This window comes from Anabrus simplex, chromosome 6 (assembly GCF_040414725.1).
Source record: "Anabrus simplex isolate iqAnaSimp1 chromosome 6, ASM4041472v1, whole genome shotgun sequence".
Taxonomy (NCBI): domain Eukaryota; kingdom Metazoa; phylum Arthropoda; class Insecta; order Orthoptera; family Tettigoniidae; genus Anabrus; species Anabrus simplex.
Window position 1 is genome coordinate 186,526,053 of NC_090270.1, and position 21,016 is coordinate 186,547,068.

The window sequence follows — 21,016 nt, forward strand, 5'->3', positions numbered from 1 at the left end:
CTGGCTGTAATGGAGGTCCCGGTACTTCTACACCAAAGCTTCCTTCCAACAATGCACTGCATTGCCAAAATACTGTAGTTAACTTCTGAATACCATATAAGTTGACCCTCGTACTTACATCATATGGCTTTATTAGCTCAATCCCAAAGTTAGAAAAATATTGCTGAGATTTAAACATTTTTCTCTCCAATTTTGGAAGTTTATAAGGAAAACTGTATAGGCATTTATTTCAACAATGTCAATCGTACAGAAAAGAAAAGGTAATCTTTTTGTTCCCCTCTTCATAGAATAATTTCTTGCCATTTGGTCTATTGTATCTACTCCACCTTGCATAAGTTGTAGTACAGATTTCCGCCTTTTCTTGGTATCCTCGAGTGATGCTTGCTTCTTTGTGCTGTATAGATAACTTCAGAAGTAGCCTCGATTTCTCTCGAACTAATGTTGACACGATGGCGATAGGTGCCCTCTGCAATTCCGGATCGGTGAAACCCAAGAGGGATGAGTGGAAAATGTAACTTGCAACAGACTTCATCTCTTTGCATATGTTTTCTGTTGGATCTGAGGGTACTAACAACTGTTGAGTCAGAATCAGTCCACAGAGTTTCTGTAAGCTCTACTGAAGTATAGTACCTATCAGTAGTTAAATTACATCCAGAATTCTCAATAGGTTTTACCTATATCTTCACTATTTTTGGTCTTGGAGTCGGTTAGCATTCTTATTAGAATGTCATAATACTTTCTGAGTTTGCCTTTCACAAAAACTTTCAAAGGATATTTCCTTCTAAATAAAGAGAGCATTTCATCTATAGTAGTCTGTGGGCCTGGAATAAAATATTTACGGAAATAATATGCAGTATTAATTTATTATCAAAATTCTTAATTTTGGGAAACCACAGAATACCATTTTCAAGACGGCTAATATGGGGTTAGAATAAACTTCCTGTAGAGTTAGCTGTACATACTGTAGTCCCAGACTGCCTGTTTACCAACCACCATAGCTCAGGATGTTAAGGCTCATGTTTTACTACATGGTGTGTTGCCATTTCACTAAGATGATTACACTAATGTTGTAGCTCAGCAATTCTTTCATCCTTTCAATGTCCCTGCCTACAAGAAACAACACAGCACAGTACCTATTAAGGTCTTAAACTTGAGGGATGTAGGACTGCATTCCTGGGATATCACAGAAGCAGCAGGAAAATGCAATTCCTGAGCTATTTACAGCATTTACATTTCTAGGAATTCTTGTCAAGGCAAGCAGTAGTGTTTTTGGAACCAGCCAGCCTTTACTCCACCTCCCTTTCTGTCAAAAAGTGTAGGTTATACCACACTGTTGTCACACATAGTGTTGAATTCAGAGTTTACTGAATTTGCATGATGTTTCAGAAAAATAATATTTTTTGAATGGAAAACTCAACATAATTGTGTGAAGAACAGGGAAGTGAAAAGCAAGTTTATCATGTGAGTAGTATGTTGTATTTTTTCGTGAACACCATTCTCAGTGGCTCAGGAATGATTTCTCGTGTTTCCAATTTTCTTTCCAGGCAAATGGTATGGTTGTAATTTGAGGCCACAGCCACTACTTTCCCAGTCCTTGAGTTCTCCAGCCAGAGTAGCTGAAAACCTGTCTTGGGTCGCTTCCTTTCCTATCCTAGCCCTCTCTCATCCTATCATCACCATAAGACCTGTCCGTTGATGCAATGTCAAAGAAAAAAGTAAACATTGAGACTCTTCTCTCTTACTCAACAGGGTTCAGAGAAAATAGTCGTATCGCCTGGTAAGGAAAAAAGTCCTGGTAATGAATATGCTGTGAATCTGGAGCTCCTGGTACAGAAGATTGTCGGCAATGAAGACTTCCAGAATCTTGTTTTGTCTGAAGCTGTGAAGAGAGAGCAGGAACGAAAGGAGGCTGAGCAAGCAATTTTGTCTACTCTTCAGTTCCAGAAAGCAAGCCTGGAGAAAGAATTAAATGATAAGGTTGAGTATAATAAAAATGGTTTTGAAGCTAACATTAAATGTTAATATTTGTCAGTATTCTTGCTACTCTTGTGTTAGCTATTAAGGCATGCAATACACCCCAGCTGTCATTTAAGGTTCCTTAACTCAAGCATTTTATCAGCATTAGTGTCTGGCCCTATGACTGAGTGTTCAGTGCCTTGGGCTTGAGTTCTAAGGTCCCTGATTTCTATTCCTAACCGAGTCAAGGTATTTAATCTTAATTTGTTTATTCCCTTGGCATAGGGATAGGATGATTCCTGCAAATTACACCTCGCACACACAGTATTATCCTCCACCACACTTAACGCACAGCAGGTTCTGCCCATTCTCATCGGAGGGTCTGCCTTTCAAGGGTTGCACCAGACTAGTAATAGTCATACGAAGCTCGATCAAATATAAACAGGATTTTTGTACCTGGACATCAACAGTTGGTAGGACTGGTCCTGCTCTTCTGCTGTGCTTAGGTGGGACCGTTAGGAGTGGGGAGAGCATGCTGTTAGGTATTTCCTGCAGTTTCGTCAGCAACGCTCATGATGTCGGAGCAACAGGTGCACCCTTCCTCTGCGCAACGCATAATTATAAAATTTCTTGCTCGTGAAGGAGTTACAGCAGGAGAAATTTGCCAGAGATTGACTGCTCAGTTTGGTGATCAAACATTGTCGAGGACACGTGTTTGCCTGGCATAAAAAGTTCAAGGAAGGACAAAAACTTATGGAAAATCAGCAACATGATCGCCGTCCTCAGACCAGCATTACAGACGAAAATATTATAGTGTGGTTAAAGACATTATTGACAGCAATCGGCAGGTATGAGCGACACACAACCAATGCTGCTTACTACTGCAAGCTGTTAAATAAGGTGAGGGTTGTGTATTGCCGCAAAAGACGAGACCAACCGATTCGACAGGTCATCCTCCTCCACGATAATACGCGGCCCTGTACTGCAGCTCTGTCTCCAAGCTACAGGAAATGCACTGGACTACACTTGATCATCCTCCTTACAGCCCGGACTTATCGCTCTGCGATTTCCATTTGTTTGGACGGCTTAAAGAAGCTCTAGAAGGGCAATGATTTGAAGATGACGAGAGTGTGGAAGACTTTGTGCGCAACTGGCCGATGACATGACCCTGTTCCTTTTACGATGAGGGCATCAAAAACTGCCCATACACTGGGACAAATGCATTTCCGGAGCAGGAAACTATGTGAAAAAATAAATTGTAATTGCCTTGTGTTTTTCAATAAATGAATTTAAATAAAAAATAAAATCCCGTTTATATTCGATCCCCCTCGTAGAAAATTATCAGCGTGGCAGGGAACTCTTTGGTGGGACTGACACTCTTAAGTTTATTAGTTGTTAATTGATTATAAAAGTGTATTTGATGAACTAAGATGTGATTGGTCCAAATGGCTTTGGAAACAGGAACCAAGAAGGTGAATAACTGCTGGAATAACCTCATAATTAAGAACACCTTTTCCCAGAAAAGACTCGGCCATAAAGTAACAAGATGCAGCTAGGATCGACAGCAGAAATTTTTAATCGATTATATTATCTCTGATAAGGATGTCGGTTTGTTTATCACCAATATGAAAGTATTGCCAGGAGAAAGCTTGGATAGTGACCACAGATTACTGATGGCAACCTTCAGAAACATTCCAGTGGAAAATGTGAAGCCCAGGTGAAGACCCAAATTAAGGGTGTGGAAATGGGATGAACTTGAAGAAGAGATAAAGTAAAAAATACCAAAGGAGGATCCGTGACCAGCTCCCGACAGATGAGATAGAAGCGAGAGAAAAAGAATGAACCCGATTAAAGAAAATTCTTGTGAGCTCAGCTGTTGATATTGTAGGAAAAACAAGTTGTATACCAAAAGAAAAGAAAACTTTTTGTTGGAAAGATTCTGTTCAGCAAGCCATAAAAGATAGCAATACGGCAAGACGAGAAAGAGATAAAGAGAACGTAAAAGGCGCAGATAAGGATTACGTAAAACTGAGAGAACTAGAACAGAAGTATAGAGACTTAAAACTCGGAGCAAAGAGAGATATCTGAGAAAGAGAAAAACTGGCTTGAATTTACTGACAGATTGGTAGAGGACAGTAAAGGAAATAAGAAACTTCTGTACAGAATTTTTAAAACAAAAAACTATTTGTGTACCAATTAAAGCATTGGAAAGAGATGATGAAATTATAACATAGAGAGAGGAGGACATTCAGGAAGAGATGAAAAGTTTCAAAGTAACAGATCAACAACAGATTTCATTTTTGCTGTTAGGATGATAATGGAAAAACATGGAGAAAGGGAAAAATGTCATCTGTCTTTCTGGACCTAGAAAAAGCCTATGACAACATACTGAGTTATAAACTTTGGGATTGCTTGAGAAGGAGATACGCTCCAGTATCTCTTATCAGTAAAGTAAAAATGTTGTACAAACACTGCCAGAGTTGTGCAACGATAGGAAATGGCTATTCCAACTGGTTTGTAACAAGTAAAGGAGTGCAACAAGGCAGCACTTTTTCACCTACACTATTTAACACAGTGATGGATGATAGAGCGAAACAGCACAGCAAGAACAGTGCATTCAAGTCATTTGCAGATGACGTGTTGATTTGGGGAGGTAATGAGGAAAAAGTTCAAGGAAAGATTAATGCTTGGAATGTTCATTTTAAGGAATTTGGACTTAAAATCAGCCTTAAGAAGACAGTTGTTATGACAGTAGACGGACAGAAATTGCAAGAAGTTAACCACTTCCAATACCTCGGTAGGGTCCTGACTGAAGATAACCAATCAAATGCTGAAATCACAAAGAGAGTCCTTTACTATCAGTTAGAAGCCTTCTCTGGGACAGCCAGATTCCAATACTAGCCAAACAAACACTTTGCCCATAACAACCTATGGCCTTGAAACTTGTATCATCACAGGCAGTGATAAAAATAGACTCTAAGCTGCAGGAATGAAATTCCTCTGGACAATGCTACAAAAAATCAGGAGAGATATGATCCACAACGAGAGGATTCACCAAGAGATTCAAATAAGAGAATCATTATGTGATACCTTTACTGATGATTGATCATCGAACACTTCCCGTAACTATCGCATAGAGCTACATGCCGTATGGGCTGTTGCACTATCCTGCTGGAAATAGCCGTACCTTTTCTCTTCTTCAGTCAGTTCAGAAAAAAATGGTTTCAGAATGTTGTGAATATAACAGTCAGAAGTAATCGTGTCCTCAAAAAATATCGGACCGATAATTATTCGGGCACTGATAGTGCACCGCACACACACAGCTTCACATCGTGCAGAGGTCTCGGCTGTAAAATGTGCGGGTTGTCTGTGATTTGACATATCCACTCAAATGAAACCAGGCTTCGTCGCTCATAAAAAGAAAGTTCGGATCCACAATACCGTCGCGGACACTATTCATTAGCCAATTGCAAAATTGTGTTCTTGCATTGAAATCTGTAGGCAGTATGTTATGGACTGAATGAGTCTGATAAGATCGTAAATGTAACAATTTTGTTGCAGTACGTGCTGAAGGTGAAATACCACTTTCCTGAGCTACTCTCCTAAGCGACTTATGTGGACTGACCTGAAGTCTTGCCTGTATATATTCTAACCTCTCCCATGTGAGAGCTGTTGTCCTTCGCTGCTTTTTCTTATTGATTACGGAACCAGTACTATGCCACTTGTAAACGAGCTGATGCACGTAACATTTTGATGGTACTGTCGCACCGGGAAATTGTCTACGGAATTTTCGAAGGCACCTTTTAATTGAGTTTCTTCTTGTGCAAATAACACTCGACCAAAAATATTCTTTGCTCTATAGTGTATTTAACACTCATGATAACCTCACAACACACCTTAAAAGTCCAATCGTTTCTGGTGATTTGAGGGACAGAGTGTAAACAGCTGCACACTGGCAGTGAACACTTCTTATCTCGCCAGTGTTGACACAAGCCATATGGCGCTCACTCGGGAATTCCCACGGCATGCGAGCAGAAGTCTGAACTCTTAAATTATTCTCCTTGTAGTGTCATTGTATTTTGTAAACTATGCAGGGTTTCTTAATGAACATTTAATGGTTTAACCCATTTAAGCTCTTAAGGCTGAAATATTTAAAAATTCCATATTTCACATATGGAATATATATAAAATAAAATGTTCTGACTGACTGATTCATCATTGCTGAGCCAAAATTACTGGACATAAAGAAATTCAATTTTGGGGATACATTTTTATTAGAGTGTAGGTGCTCACTAAGGGAGGATTTTTGGATATTCCATAGCTAAGAGGGTGAGGGGAGGGGGGGTGGATTGTATAAAGGAACATATCTATATCTCAAAAACTTGAAAGTTTACAGACTTAAAATTGGTACTTAGAATGTCCATATTGAGCTGGTTTTTGCATGTAATGAGGATCGAACCAACAAGGACAGCTTATGTTAACTTGGAGAGACATGTCGCAGGGAAACTGATGGTGGGAAGACTAAGAACCCACTGGATTAATATTGTAAAGACGGACGTTGCAGATCGGGGAAGGACCCTGGAGGACGTCATTAGCAACAGAATGTATCTCGATAAGACAGAATGGAAGAGGCTCGCCAACAGTACCCGGGAAACTGGAACTGTAAAATGATGATGTTGATGGTGAGAATCTCCTTTTAAAATAAATGCATAATTTTTTGAGGGAAAATCCCCTTAAAGGGGGTGAAAAAGGGGTTGAATACCTCTTATGAGGATACTAAAAAACTGAAGATGTTAGACATGAAAATTGATATTTGGAATTTACTTTTAAAATAAAGAATTGCATTTTTTTGTTTTTGGAAAATCCAATTAATGGGCAGTGAACGGGAGTGACAAAGGGGATGAATTTACAAAAAAAGACTGTATCTATAGTATATCTCAGAAGCGTAAATTGTTACAGAAGTGAAAATTGGTATGTGGAATCTCCTGTAAAGCTAAAGAAACAGAATTGATTTATTTTCGAAAAATTTTAAGGGGAAGGGGGGAATTTTTAGAATGAGAATATCTGCAGAACATCTCATAAACTTGACATGTCACGGGCATGAATATTGGTATTTTTAATAAATTTTAAAAATAAGTGAACGTGTATTTTTGTTTTCCAAAATAACACTGTGTGTGTGTGTGTGTGTGTGTGTGTGTGTGTGTGTGTGTGTGTGTGCGCGCGCGCGCGCGCGCAGATGTTACAGATGTGGAAATAGGTATTTAGAATCCCTTTTAATAATGAAGAAACATGGGGGTTTTTTTTCCAACTTGAGGGAAGACTGTTTCTCACATGTAGAGTTCTATGTAGCATGGTCATCTTGGCCCCAAAAGGCAATGTCGCAAATATGGTTTACAAAGAGTTTTTGGGGTATATAAAACTCAATTTTTTGGTGAGCTTTCATACTTTAGGGTTTTTCAGATAATGTCTTAGTATAGTACCGAGGAACGATTACTATTAACAAATTACAAAATCCAGGCGAGCGAAGCCCTGGAGAGAACTGCCCCCCCCCCTCTCCTCTCTCTCTCTCTCTCTCTCTGTTTAAAACCCCTTAGGGTGTATTGCTGCAAGACCACTTCGTATTTAAAATCTAAGACAGAGGAACAGCAGTCATCATGTGAAATTTCAACCTTGTATGTCAGTTTCAGAGAAGTGATTTTTTTTAATATTTTCATTTCTCACATATTAACCTGTTAAAGGGTGACACTTTTTCCAAACTTATTTGATGTCTAATACATAAAGGAACAACCATTTGTGAAATGTCGACTTTGTTCAGTGAATGTTTTCAGAGGAATGAATGTTTTGGGTTTCAGGGTTTTATCTGGGTTTCATCCCATTAGGGGTGGATTTTTTTAAAATTCTTCCTCAGTGTTTAGCACATATGAGCAACAACCATGCACAACTTGAACTTCTACATTTTGGGTTTTTATAGATACAGTAATCAGTGAGCAAGTCGTATTTGGCTTTTATATAGGTATATTTTAATTTAGAGAATTTTTATTTCTACCTTCTCTTAACTTTGTATTTCATTTTCAGAATGAAATGCTCAGTCGACAACTAGAACTTCATGCCAAACTGGCAGAAGACATGGCACTCATGAAACAGCAGGTGGAAAATTTGGAGATTCAACTTCAGAGTGTCAGAGATTTCAGGAAAGATCCTGCTATAGATTCTTCTCAGGGTCTTTGGAGGAGAGAAATCAGAAGGTTGGAAGACAGAATTAGACTCTTAGAGGTTAGTTCGTTGCTTATTATTATTATTATTATTATTGAATGTGTCTCTTTAGCATCCTTAAAAATGTTCTGACTGATCACTTGATTCTTGATTTTGGCAGAGAGGGTGTCTGAAACTTTGTATTTTATTTTTAGGTTTCACACAGTAAACGACCTTGCTGCAAAGTTACTCCACCTCCTCTTCCTACTTTGGCTATTGAAGAACATGTCATGAAATTCCTTTCTGGATTATTTAACTCGGATGTAGAAGCTGAAAGTAAAATTCCTGGCATTCAGACTTGGCTGGAAAGATTATTTGTTGCCAAAGAAGACCTTGAGTCTAAACTTGCTAATATTTCCTCCAGTCTCAACCTGGAAGTAGGTGAAGGTAAGTGACATTTTAGTGTGGTGATTCCATGAATATGATATATTATCATTGTCTGACTGTTACACAGTGGAAGTCCATTGTATTGAGAATTCATATCCGCTATTGTTGTTGCGTCTGAATTTCTGTGAAAGTCCGAAAAGGTACAATTTTTTAAATGTAAATCTGTATGAAAAAGCAGAAAGTTTCTTCAAAATGCTTCGTGGATGCTTTCCATACTGTGGCTTACTTGTCAGTTAAGGTATTTTGTAATTCATGTACTCTGTGAAGATACATTTTTTTCATTTTTAAAATTTGTAACAGCATCACTCCAGAAGTTAATGTGGCAAACGTTTCAGTTTTCTTACTAGAAACTGCACCTAACATAACTTTACCTAACCCCATGGCACTAGAGCTCTTGAAGGGCCTTGCCTACCAAGCAACTGCTGCTCAGCCCAAAGGCCTGCAGATTACGAGGCGTCATGTGGTCAGCACTATGAATACTCTCAACCGTTATTCTTGGCTTTCTCTAGACCGGGGCTGCTATCTCAGTCAGATAGCTCCTCAATTCTGATGACGTAGGCTGAGTGGACCTCGAACCAGCCCTCAAATCCAGGTAAAAGTCTCTCACCTGGCCGGGAATCGAATCTGGGATCTCTGGGTGAGAGGCAGGCACGCTACCCCTACACCACGGTGCTGGCAACATAACTTTACTGTGCATATATTATGGAAACATATTTCAAGACCATTGTAGAGTGATGAACTTTTCGCTATTAATTTACATATGTACAGCAGCCTTTCTGAAATTTGACCAGATGAGAGAGTATCTAACCTAACCTTTGAAATCAATGCCTTATCTTGAAGTATCCCATTCTTATTTAATTTCAGTAGAGCTAAAACTAGTTAGGATGTTTTTATGGGGACCGAAAAAAGTCAAACAGGGAACTTGCTAAAAAATGATAAACAATTTTGCTATTAAATTGAAGGTTAGGTTTGAACATAAAAATAATTATGATGAAAACAAGAAAGGAAGTGCTTACAGTTATAATGAAATAATAATACATTTTAAGAACACCAGCGTAGTGAAACACAAAGGAAAAACGTTCTTAGAAACACAAACTATACACGTTGCTTATTATGTCTAAAGTTGTCTTAGGAATGTCAAACATTTGGGCAATTTGCACAAGTTTCATGTGTGGATTAGCATCCACTTTGTCAATAAACTTAAATTTTTAATCATTTGTAAACTGTCCAGCTTTCTTATCCTCCATAACTGAAAGTCCTGCAAACCACTATGCTTAAGTACGGTAGTCCTAATTAATGTAAGTTGTTACGGGTACACAATTCACTTACGAACTTTAAATCAAGCACCAACACGTGAGCTGTATACGTAAGTACAGTAGGTCTTATTTACGTACGTTGTTATATAGTTCACTTAAGAATGTAAAATTAAGCACCAACACATTAGACGAGCTACTGATGCATGATCCAAACAACCATAGCAAAGACTGGTTTGGGACTGACGCTCCCTGCAGCTGTAGGCAGACGTGCAACTTAGCTCCGGGGCCGTTAAATTAAGTTCTCCATCAAATTCTTACCCAGGTCAGTGTTGTCGCTTCACTGGCCCATCGTACGTGCAACGTGGCTAAGAATGCAAATTTAATTTCTTATGGTGCGAGTGACAAGCATACTAAAGAGTTATGTAAATGTGCTATCCAGGTTCTTTAGCATGTATTTAATAGATGGCCTGGGGGGACTTCGGAATAATGGCATAATAACCAGGGAGATGCGCTAGAGAGGGAAGTCTTAACCAGTTTTGACTGTACCTGGTATAATTAAGCTATAGTTTAATTCAGCCTTTATTTCTAAGGAGTTAATAATTGCTGTATGCAGAGTTAATTAACACACTTATTGTGAAAACATGCTCACACTTTTTGCAAAGAATGTATGTACCCTTTAGTTTCAAACTTCACCGTTTTTCACCAGTCGGATTTATGAGTTGATGGGTATTATTAATAGACGTTGAACCGGGCGAGTTGGCCGTGCGCGTAGAGGCGCGCGGCTGTGAGCTTGCATCCGGGAGATAGTAGGTTCGAATCCCACTATCGGCAGCCCCGAAAATGGTTTTCCGTGGTTTCCCATTTTCACACCAGGCAAATGCTGGGGCTGTACCTTAATTAAGGCCACGGCCGCTTCCTTCCAACTCCTAGGCCTTTCCTATCCCATCGTCGCCATAAGACCTATCTGTGTCGGTGCGACGTAAAGCCCCTAGCAAAAAAAAAAAAAAAAAAAAAAAAAATAGACGTTGACAGCACCTTCCAAAAGAAATTAAAATATATTCGGACCAGAATACCAGCCCAAGCTGAAATGGCAATGAGAAATGGTTGTGAGAATTTTGTGGTAAGTTTATGTGCACTTCATCTAGGAGAGCAAGAGGCGAAGAATGGATTTTACGTGTTTCACCAACCATTAAGTTACCAATACCTAACAAACTTCACTTAATTTAAAACAATTCTGCATTTGTCCATAAATCTTTCTGTTAATTGCTATGAACAGTATCTTGGCTGCGTGAGGTATTAAGCTTAGTATCATGTGTTCTTTACATATATTTTTTCTCTTTTTTTAAGTGGTGGTGTAGATTCAAGAAGTAGTCTTATGGCCATTTTGCTGTTAAGTATATTTTTTGACACAGTTTTACAGATATTTTCTTTTCTTTCTCCTGCAGGGTCTTGTAGTTAAACTAGAATTTCATCTACACAGACTGAATTTCCATTCGTTTCCTTAACGGCTGCTTCCATTTTTCCTCTTCTAGTATAATGAAACTAATCTGATCTTCATTCATTTAATTTCCTTTTCCAGAAAAGGATTGTGGAATTGTGTACTGAACCCCTGTGGGTGGTGGGGAGGGTTTGAATACATCCACAGGTAATCCCTGTCTGTCGTAGAAGGTAGCTAAAAGGGTCATGTGGCTGTTGGTCCACTCTTGAGGGTTTGTTGTAGACCAATCAAAATTTGTGCGCATGCTGCTTTGGGAAGGGCCTCTTACATGTGGGATTATGCTCAAAAGCCCAGACAGTATCCATCACCCATCGGGTGGGAGTGCCATGTATTGTACAGTAGTATCTGCCTGATGACAGAGGTCCCCACACGTCCAAACACCAGAGTATTCTTTATTCTTATTTATGAACCAGCTTAGCTGATGTGTGTTGGCCTTCTTCTCCTCCCAAAATCTCTTCATCCTCACACTGAGCTTCTTTGTTCTTCTGTTCAAGTTATAGTGGCTCTGGTGTTGGGTTTGTCTTCAAACTGGCGTTTGTCGATTTTGGTTCTGAATTTACATCTGTCCTGCACAGCGTCTTCCAAGATGTTGTTTTCCTGGAGATCTGTTTCAATTTCATGAAGCCAGCTGTTTTTGGTTTTAGATGAAAGGACCAGGTTGAGAATTCTTTTAGTTAGTCTATTAATGTTCATTCTGATGTGTCCATAAAATTTCAATCGTCTTTTCCGAAAAGTATGAGATAGTTTTTCAGAATGACAATATATTTCTTGGGATGATTTTTTCCCTCCATATTCCCTCTATACAAACTGAGACAAAAATTTTTCTTAAAATTTTCTTTTCCTGTTTCTCTATGTCTTTGGTTAGAGACCAGCCACCAATGATTAAGATTTCTTAAGTATATAATGCTTCAGGTATGATTACTGTTTTATAGTATCTTAACTTTTGCTTTCTGAGATACTGATTTTTTATTGTACCTGTTCCAAGTGATCCTGTAAGCTTTTTGTAATTTGGAAATTCTTTATTTACTTCGCGGTTTAAACCAGGGTGCTGAATAATTTCTCCCAAATATTTGAATTGGTTCACCTGAAAGACTTTGCCGAATTTTATCATAGGTTGTCGTTCTAAGTATTATTATTATTTTGTTTTTTTTATAAAGCTCTGTATGCGCAGTATGGTAAATGCTTATATGGATGATTTGAGGATAGGAGCTCTGGTTCTCAGTGCCTCATGTTGACTTGCTTTCTCGTGAAGCTTGCCATCCATGTGGGTGACTTGGGCAAGCCGGAGACAACCATGTTGAGTAGGGGGAGACGAACCGGGCCAGGGTTGAGGGAGGAGCCCAGCAAACAAATCTCTGTGGTGGCAGTAATGCCATAGCACTTAAGAGTGGGAGCAGAGTGTCAGCCCGTCCTAGGTATAGTTTTACATTGGATCCTTGGCTATACCCACTATGACCAGGTTGGTACTGCCTTGGCTGTGTTTTCTGCTACAGAGGCCCCTGATCAAAAGTGGGTGGTATTATGGCAGAAAGTTCTCAGACATTGATAATAAATGTTAAAAGCCTCTCCAGGGCAGTCCCCTACCCAAGTCTGAAACTTTTCATTCCCTATACAGGGTATAACCCCATGAGAACATACAGCGTGAAATGATAGATTCAACTTCCCTGGGTTTCTGGTTGCTACGATAACTGCTGGGCATGACTTGAGTGCTAAGTCCACAGTATGGCACTGTTACAGTGGAATTGTAATGGTTATGACAGACATCTTATAAACTGCGCCAGCTAATCGGTAAGTTTGCAGTGAGTAGCCTGTAGCCTGTGCTCAAGAAACTAATCTGACCAGATCAACATACGGTCTTGAGAAATTTTAGACTACTCGAAAGAACGGCATTATGCCAACCAGGCTTCTGGTGTCATTGGTATTTTCACTCGTTCTGACACCTGCAGTGAAGTGGTTCCACTAAGAACCCAGCTGGAGTCAATAGTGGTACGTGTTTTGTTGCCTATCAAAACTAGTTTATAATGTGTCCCCCCCCAGGTCAGCGTCTGAATATTGATGATGAAATTGACCTTGATTTTAACACAAATTGCCTATTATAGGGCTTTGAAATGCTTTGCCTCAGAGGAAGGGAGTTTGAAAATTTGACAGAACTGGATCTATGCATTTTGAATTCAGGGGAACGAACACAATGCAACATATGGAACCTTCTCCTGCATCGACATAAGTTTCTACAGCCGTGCGCTCGTTCCCCTCCTCTAGTGAGGTATACAATATATTTGTGGCAGTGATAATTTCCCCATTATTCTTCCTCAGTTGAAACAAGAAATCCATTGAGGCATTTCCCCAATGGATTATAAAACATGCTGATAGGGCAAACCTCATATCACTAGCTGTCTGCAACAACTCATAGCTGGAGTCGATAATGTGACTTGTGTAACACAAGCTATTCTTGCTGCTGATGATGAGTCCATTTCATCTTTTTCTGGGACTCCTCAACAAAAACTAGTTCCTTACTGGAATGAAGAAATAGCAGCAACTTTAAATGCTATCGTAGGCAGCCTACTGTGGCCAACTTGGTAACATTTAAGCTCTGTGCTAAGGCAAGAGTTCTTGTTAAACAGAGTAAGAAAGCCTTATGGGGAAGGTATATGTCATCCATGGCGGCACATAGTCGTCTCAATTGTGAACTAAACTTATTTTGAGGTACAAGATCCCGCTGTCTGGCCAGTCCAGTCTGTTGGAGTAGATTATACAGCCAGCAACTCTGCGCAGTGTTGGGCGGCGAGATATAACTCGACCCCCTAAGACGACCAATGGCTTCGTGTGGATGAGTTCTCTTAGGTGGGGGTAACGGTCCATCTCCTCAGTGTAGCAAATGACATTGAAACACATCAAGCAGCATATGTTCCAGCTGCAGAAAGCTTCTGTACTCCATGTTGGGAGTGGCCTCATCACCTGCTGGCAACAGCTCAAAAATGCCTTTGGAAGTGGTGAACCCAAAATAACAAAAGCCTAAAATGACTGCAAACAGTGTGGCCTCGAAAAATGCTAGGGTGTCCCCTGGAAGTGATGTGCAGTTCAGGTACTGGGTGAGCTGTGAGAAGTGGGCAACCCATATCAGAATATATCCGAATCAGGACAGTCGATATCTTAACCCTGACAGACAAGACTGAAGAGCTGATAGTTCATGAAGGAGGAAGATATAGCCATCCATGGTCTTAGTGGAACAAAATAGTGAGGAAGAAGGGAAAGAAAACTGAAGGAAGGGTACAGGTGGTTTTACAGTGGAGAAAGGATGCAGTAAACAGAGTAGGAATGATCATTAGAAAGGATATTTTGGAATATGTAGAGGAGGTGAAGATCAATGAGAGAATTATTGCAGCAAGAATACTGTTTGAGATAAGAACAAATCTGTTCCAAGTATATGCTCCACAAACTGGAAATAAAGAGGATATGGAACAATTCCTTGAAGAAATGGAGAAATACATTGAAGGCAAGGAAGTAATTATAAAGGGAGATCTGAACACACAAGTGGGGAGAGACTGAGAAGAGGAGATTCTGGGGCCATATGGGTATGGCAACAAGAATCAAGAAGGGGACATGTTAATGGACTTTTGCCAGAGGAACCAACAAGAATAGGAATTCCATGGTTTAGGAAGAGAAGTAGCCAGAATATTACCAGGTATGGATGGGGAGGCAGAAGAACTAAAACATTGATTGATCACATGTTAGTGGAAAAAGTACATCGGAAAGATCTTGTAGATGTTACAGCTATGCCTGAGTGGTAGCAAAGTTGAAAGTAGGCAGTCACAACTACGAGAAAAGAGAGAGAAATTAGGGTCTGGAGATTAAAGGAAGAGTTGAGGAAAGCATTACAGAAACTAGTAACAAGAACAGATATTAGTCGTGTTGAACAGGAATAGAATAATTTTAAGAGTGCATTTGTTAGGTGTGCAGAGAAATCTTGTGGCAGAACATCACGAAAGGTAAGAGAGGAAGACAACATAGTGGAATAAGAGGGAAAGATAAGGCAAAGGAAAAGAAGAAAACATGGAAGAAACGGAAGACAAGAAAGACTGAAGAGTAGCGGGAGGGTTACATGGAAGCAAAAAGTTTGGAAAACAGTAATAGCTGAAGAAATGTTGGAAAAATTCATCCAAGAAGTAAAGGAAAATGTTAACTGTGGGTAAAAATTATTTGGAACTAGCAAACGTACCTGTGCTTCGCTACACTATTCTACATTTTATACGGATTTCTCCGTAAATTACTGTAAAGGCAGTGAGTAAGATTATATTGCATCTACAAACTGACTTCACCATCAGACACCTTGTTCAATGTTCTACATGGTTGGTCGTATGACATTTTCTTGTATCTCCTATATTTATGGGTTAGATTCAGTTAGTCATTGAATGGGGGGAATTTTGGTACAGTTTTCACATACTACTTTATATTTTTGATATCCATGTGACACTGAATCATAACATTTGGCGAACGTATGGCCAGTGGTCATTTCAATGTGCGTGCCCGATGTCATGATTGCAGCTTTCTTATAAGTATGCCAAGTGATAACATATACGTGTAAAAAGTACAAAATTAACTTGAAATGGAGAACTACAGCTATATTTAATGTATAAGGGATAGAAATAAGACAAAAAGTCATAGGACCAAAGTTGTAGATCTCTCCAAAATGAAAGGCGATTGTGCTTTCTGTTTTGTGATACGACTTACCGTTTAGCCACCAATTATCCCAGAATGAAGGTCTGCACCATCGTTAAAATTGCACTCATATTCCAGTATTTTCCGGGGCAAAAATTTATACATAGCCGGCCCCGCGGTGTAGGGGTAGCATGCCTGCCTCTTACCCGGAGTCCCCAGGTTCAATTCCCGGCCAGGCCAGGGATTTTTCCCTGTACCTGAGGGTGGTTCAAGGTACACTCAGCCTACGTGATTACAGTTGAGGAGGTACCTGACGGTGAGATGGCGGCCCCAGTCTAGAAAACCAAGAATAACGGCCCAGAGGATTCGTCGTGCTAACCGCACGACACCTCATAATCTGCAGACCTTCGGATTGAGCAGCGGTCGCTTGGTAGACCGTGGCCCTTCAGGGTTGTTGAGCCATGGGGTTTAAAGTTACACATTTGCATAGCTTAGAATATTTCCTAAACAAAAGTGTCCAGGTTTTGGGATTAGCATTCACATATGTACGGAGTAATTAAGGAAGAAAATAATACAGTTAATAAAGTTGAAATTAATAATAAATAGGTTTATAACTGAGGACAGTCGGATAGGACAAATATGTAAATACCAAGTGAATATTGGAAAATCAAATGCCCCTCAATAAATTCTGCTGGTGTGAGTTACGGATATAAGAAAGCGGTAACAGAGGAGAAATTTAGGTGCAGGGATTCTTGGGTAAACAGATAAGATGATGACTAATGGTGTTATTAAGCTATTTGAGGACGGTTATAACGTCCAACGATATTCCGCCAATATCCCGCAGAATGGCCGATTCAGATAAAAAATTATAGATATATGGCTTTTCAGGCGTTTGCTCTATTAACCAGCATTTCATCTGAGGTCTGACACTAGACTCTTCAGAGTGGGATGTGTCAGACCCTACCCACTGATGCTGGGGTGTATGCAGGTGAACTTATCAGAAGTCTGATAACTGCATACGGGAGATAAAACTCCACAATGGAATTAATGCCCGCCTAGCAATTCCAAATGGAAATTCTAAGTTCCCATGAAGGGAATTAGATATTTTTCCACCAATAGGGCATATCAAAATCAGATCATAAATGCTATCGTAGGCAGCCTACTGTGGCCAACTTGGTAACATTTAAGCTCTGTGCTAAGGCAAGAGTTCTGAGAATTTTGATCTGATTTTGATATACTCTATTGGTGGAAAAATATCTAATTCCCTCCATGGGAACTTAGAATTTCCATTTGAATGGCCGATTGACGTCTCTCTTGCTTTCTACCCAAGGAACAACCACAAATATACAGGAATGATGACAAAAATGGCAATATTACTTCCCTGCTGGCAAGCAGTCGTAGATGTTGCCATAGTAATCTGTAGGTTCGTTGTCGGTCTGTCGGTCACTCGATGCAGAGCATAATACCTGTAGAAAATAGTAATTTTCTCCATCGTTTGAAGAGTAAGGTAAATTATGAACATGACAAAAGTTGTTTATAATGAAGAGACATTTCACATACAGTCCACGGAGTTTACAGAAAATCAATAGTATAAGAGAAAATGGAGGAAAACAGATTTGATATTCAGTTGACCTAAAACGGATCAATATCGGAAAAATTGGCAAAACAAACAAAATTACAGACAGCAGACCCCCTACAACTTTATTTATGTAGATTCTGAGAAACTCCAGGAATGAAGTGGTGAACACAGGTTTTCTGAAGAATAAAGGAGGATTACTACTGACAAAACCAGAAGGGATGGAAAGAATATTTCAGTGAACTGCTGAACTTGAGAAACCAGACATGTGGAGAAGGTATCCAGGAAGCAGGAATAGAATAAATAACAGGAGTCAGACATTGCAATGACAGGTGGAATGGGCAGTTAAGAAAGATGAAGTTAGGAATAGTTGAAGTAGCCATAAAAATGATCAGCTTGCGGGACCGGCATGATTCCAGTGGACAAATAGAATACTCAGCTCAAGTGTGTATGGAGGGGCGGGAGAGAGATTGGGAAAGCGTGGTTATAATACCAATATTCAAGAAAGGAGATAAAATGTATGGTAACTACCAAGGAATCAGCATCACATACCATGTTGCAAAGATAATGGAAAGGATGTTGGAAAGAATAATTAGAGAAAATATGGAAAATCAGTTATGAGAGGAACAATTTGGATTCAGAAGTGGAATGGTAACAGTGGAATCCATTTTCATTTGGAGGCAGATCATGGAAAGTAGCTGGGAATGTGGGAAGGATATAGTAATGACTTTTATAGACTTATAAAAGGCATACGGCAGCATCCCCAGAACAAAAGTTTGGGAAAGCCTGACACACAGGGCAATTGGCAAGAAACTAATAACAATGATAAAAGCAGTGTATAATTGCTACAGCTGTGTGAAGACAACAGTGGTTAGAATAGAAGGGTTTGGAACTGACAATGGGCTAAAAACAAGGGAGTGTGTTGTCACCTTTACTGTTCATAATGGTGATGAAGAACATTGTAAAGACAGCAAGAGAAGATTATAGAGGAAAAAGAATGAATGTAATGATGTTTACAGATGATGTGATCTGGGGAGAAGATGAGGAGGTACAGCAACTGAAGGTACTGAATAGAATAATTGAACAATGGGGATTGATTATCAGTGTGGAGAAGAGCAAGACAATGGTAATGAGTAGAGGAAGTAAAGAAGGGAAAGGCATTGTCAAAATTGGAGACAAGGAACTGGGAATAGTAGAACACTCAAATACTTGGAAAGTGAATTGACGGATAATGGAAGAAGAGATATGAAAATTAGTAGGATACAAGTCGGGAGTATGATTTACCACCAGGTATAGGGTTTAATATGGGATAAAGATATCAGTGGAGGCTAAAGGAGGAATGAACAAGAGATATTACTTACCTGTAATGACATATGCAGCAGGAATCTGGACAGCGACTCAGAGATGAACAGTAGAGCACAGGCAGCTGAAATGTAATTCCTGAGTGTGGTACAGAAGACAAGGAGGGATAGAGGAAGAAATTACAACATAGGAAAATAGCTAATTGTGCAAAAATGACAAACTGGAATAGAATAGATAAAGTGGTTTGGCCATGTCAAGCGAATGAAAGAAGAAAGATTGTTACGACTAGCACAGGAAAGACAGATGACACAGAAGAGAGGACGAGGAAGACAGATTACAATGGATGGGCTCTGTGAAGAACAGCTTAGGACAACTGAATCTGGACAGGAACACACTGGATGAGAAACAAGACGAAGTGGAGTGGAACCCTATTTGCATCAGGTTAAATTTACCTTTTATTTCCAGCTGTTCTATTTTGCTACAGGTTTCTCTGATGCACTTTTCTTGGCACATTCAGTTGCTCTTAGGTTTTTTTTTTTTTCTGTACATCTTTCTTCCTTCCTCAGAGATAAATTTTTTCCATTTTCTCTTCCATTTTGTCCAGCATTTCTTCAGTTACCCAGTCCTTTTTATTTATTTTCTTGTGCATTTTGTTCCTAAACTTCCTGTTATGTCTAGAAGTTTGTTCCTGAAACCTGCTCATTTTTCATTAACACAGTCTACCATATTCTCGGTTTACATCCTTTCAACAAGCCTCTTTGACTTTATCATCTTTCAAATTTTCTAGACATATCACTTCTCTCCTCTTACATACCCTTACTTCTTACTTTTTAATACACACCTCTGCAAGAACTAGGTAGTAATCAGAACAGATGTCTACTCCTGGATAACTTTTAGCACTTCTTAAACCATTCCTGTATCTTCTTTGAATCAGGATAGTCTATTTGATACTATTAATTGTATATGTCCAAATATACCTTTGCTGTTTTCTATTTTTAAACAATATATGTATTGTCATTTGCAGTGCTGTTCAGTTGACAGACGTCAACTAAATGCTACCTCAGTCATTTGTAACTCTGAGCCCATATTTCCTAACTACTTTGTCAACCTGTCCCTCTCTGGCAAGAGCATTCCACCATTTCTCTTCCAGTAATCTCTCCTCACTCCTAACACTTCTCTACTCCCTCTTCTGGGTGTTGGCTGATTGGCATGTACACTTGAATTATCATCAGATTTTTATCGTATTTCAGTCGTAGCCTCATTATTCTTTCATTTGCATATTCAACCTTGTCTGGCTGGGTTTTTTCCCTGCTATGGTAATGGAGACCATACTGCCAGCGACTCAACACATTGTGTTGGGTGGCAGTAAATAACCATACTCCCAACGGCTTTAGGCAGATGAGCCCCTTTAGGTGGGGTGATGGTCTCCTCATTGGAGAAAATGGCACTTTAAGCCAAGTTCTTTTTTTTCTGCCCAACAGCAAAATTGACTGAGGAGGAATGTTCACTATTCAGTTCCGTACAGTCATGGAGGTTGAGGTAGTCACCCCAGACAGACTGGATGTAAAGGTGCATCTCTAACTATATTTTGAATCTGTGGTGGTCCAGTGAAGTCCCAGTGTTCGACCCTGTGTTTCATTTCGTGTATGGCACATGATTTGGCTATCATAGTGTGTAGCTCTTTTCCCTGGCAAGATGGGATCCACTTTAAATATGTTTTCACCTTGAGTGAAACCAGATTATCTGGTGATGGAAAAGTTGTAGAGTTTTGGAAGCGAAGGGAGGAAGATAAGAATTGTATGCATGCTCATTGGGTTTGCTGTAAAGACACAACTGGTAAATATCCTCCAGTTCACTCCCATAGCAATCGGTGAATGGCTTATGACTCTCCATATACCACTCTCGGGGAATATTTTCATAACATCTCCTGATATGCCCCCACTCTAGTTGCTGATATTGAAAACAAGTTTTATCACCAACTGAGTGCACATGTCTCCAAAGTATCACTTAAGGGCAACTTGTTATTGCTTGGCGATTGCAATACTGGAAATGGGAGTGATAATAATAATAATAATAATAATAATAATAATAATAATAATAATAATAATAATAATAATAATAATACATCACAAT

At 39.4% G+C, this 21,016-nt stretch overlaps 1 protein-coding gene across 3 annotated transcripts in view; it reads left to right on the top strand.

Annotated features, from left to right (window-relative positions):
* The window catches only part of LOC136875926 (klaroid protein), a 301,369-nt gene that overhangs the window by 228,358 nt on the left and 51,995 nt on the right, over positions 1-21,016 (top strand). For all 3 annotated transcript variants that reach the window (XM_068228357.1, XM_068228358.1, XM_068228359.1), the window contains 3 exons: positions 1,750-1,977; positions 8,032-8,229; positions 8,364-8,595. In XM_068228357.1, coding sequence (XP_068084458.1) covers positions 1,750-1,977; positions 8,032-8,229; positions 8,364-8,595 — 658 coding nt within the window. The remainder of the gene's footprint in view (positions 1-1,749; positions 1,978-8,031; positions 8,230-8,363; positions 8,596-21,016) is intronic.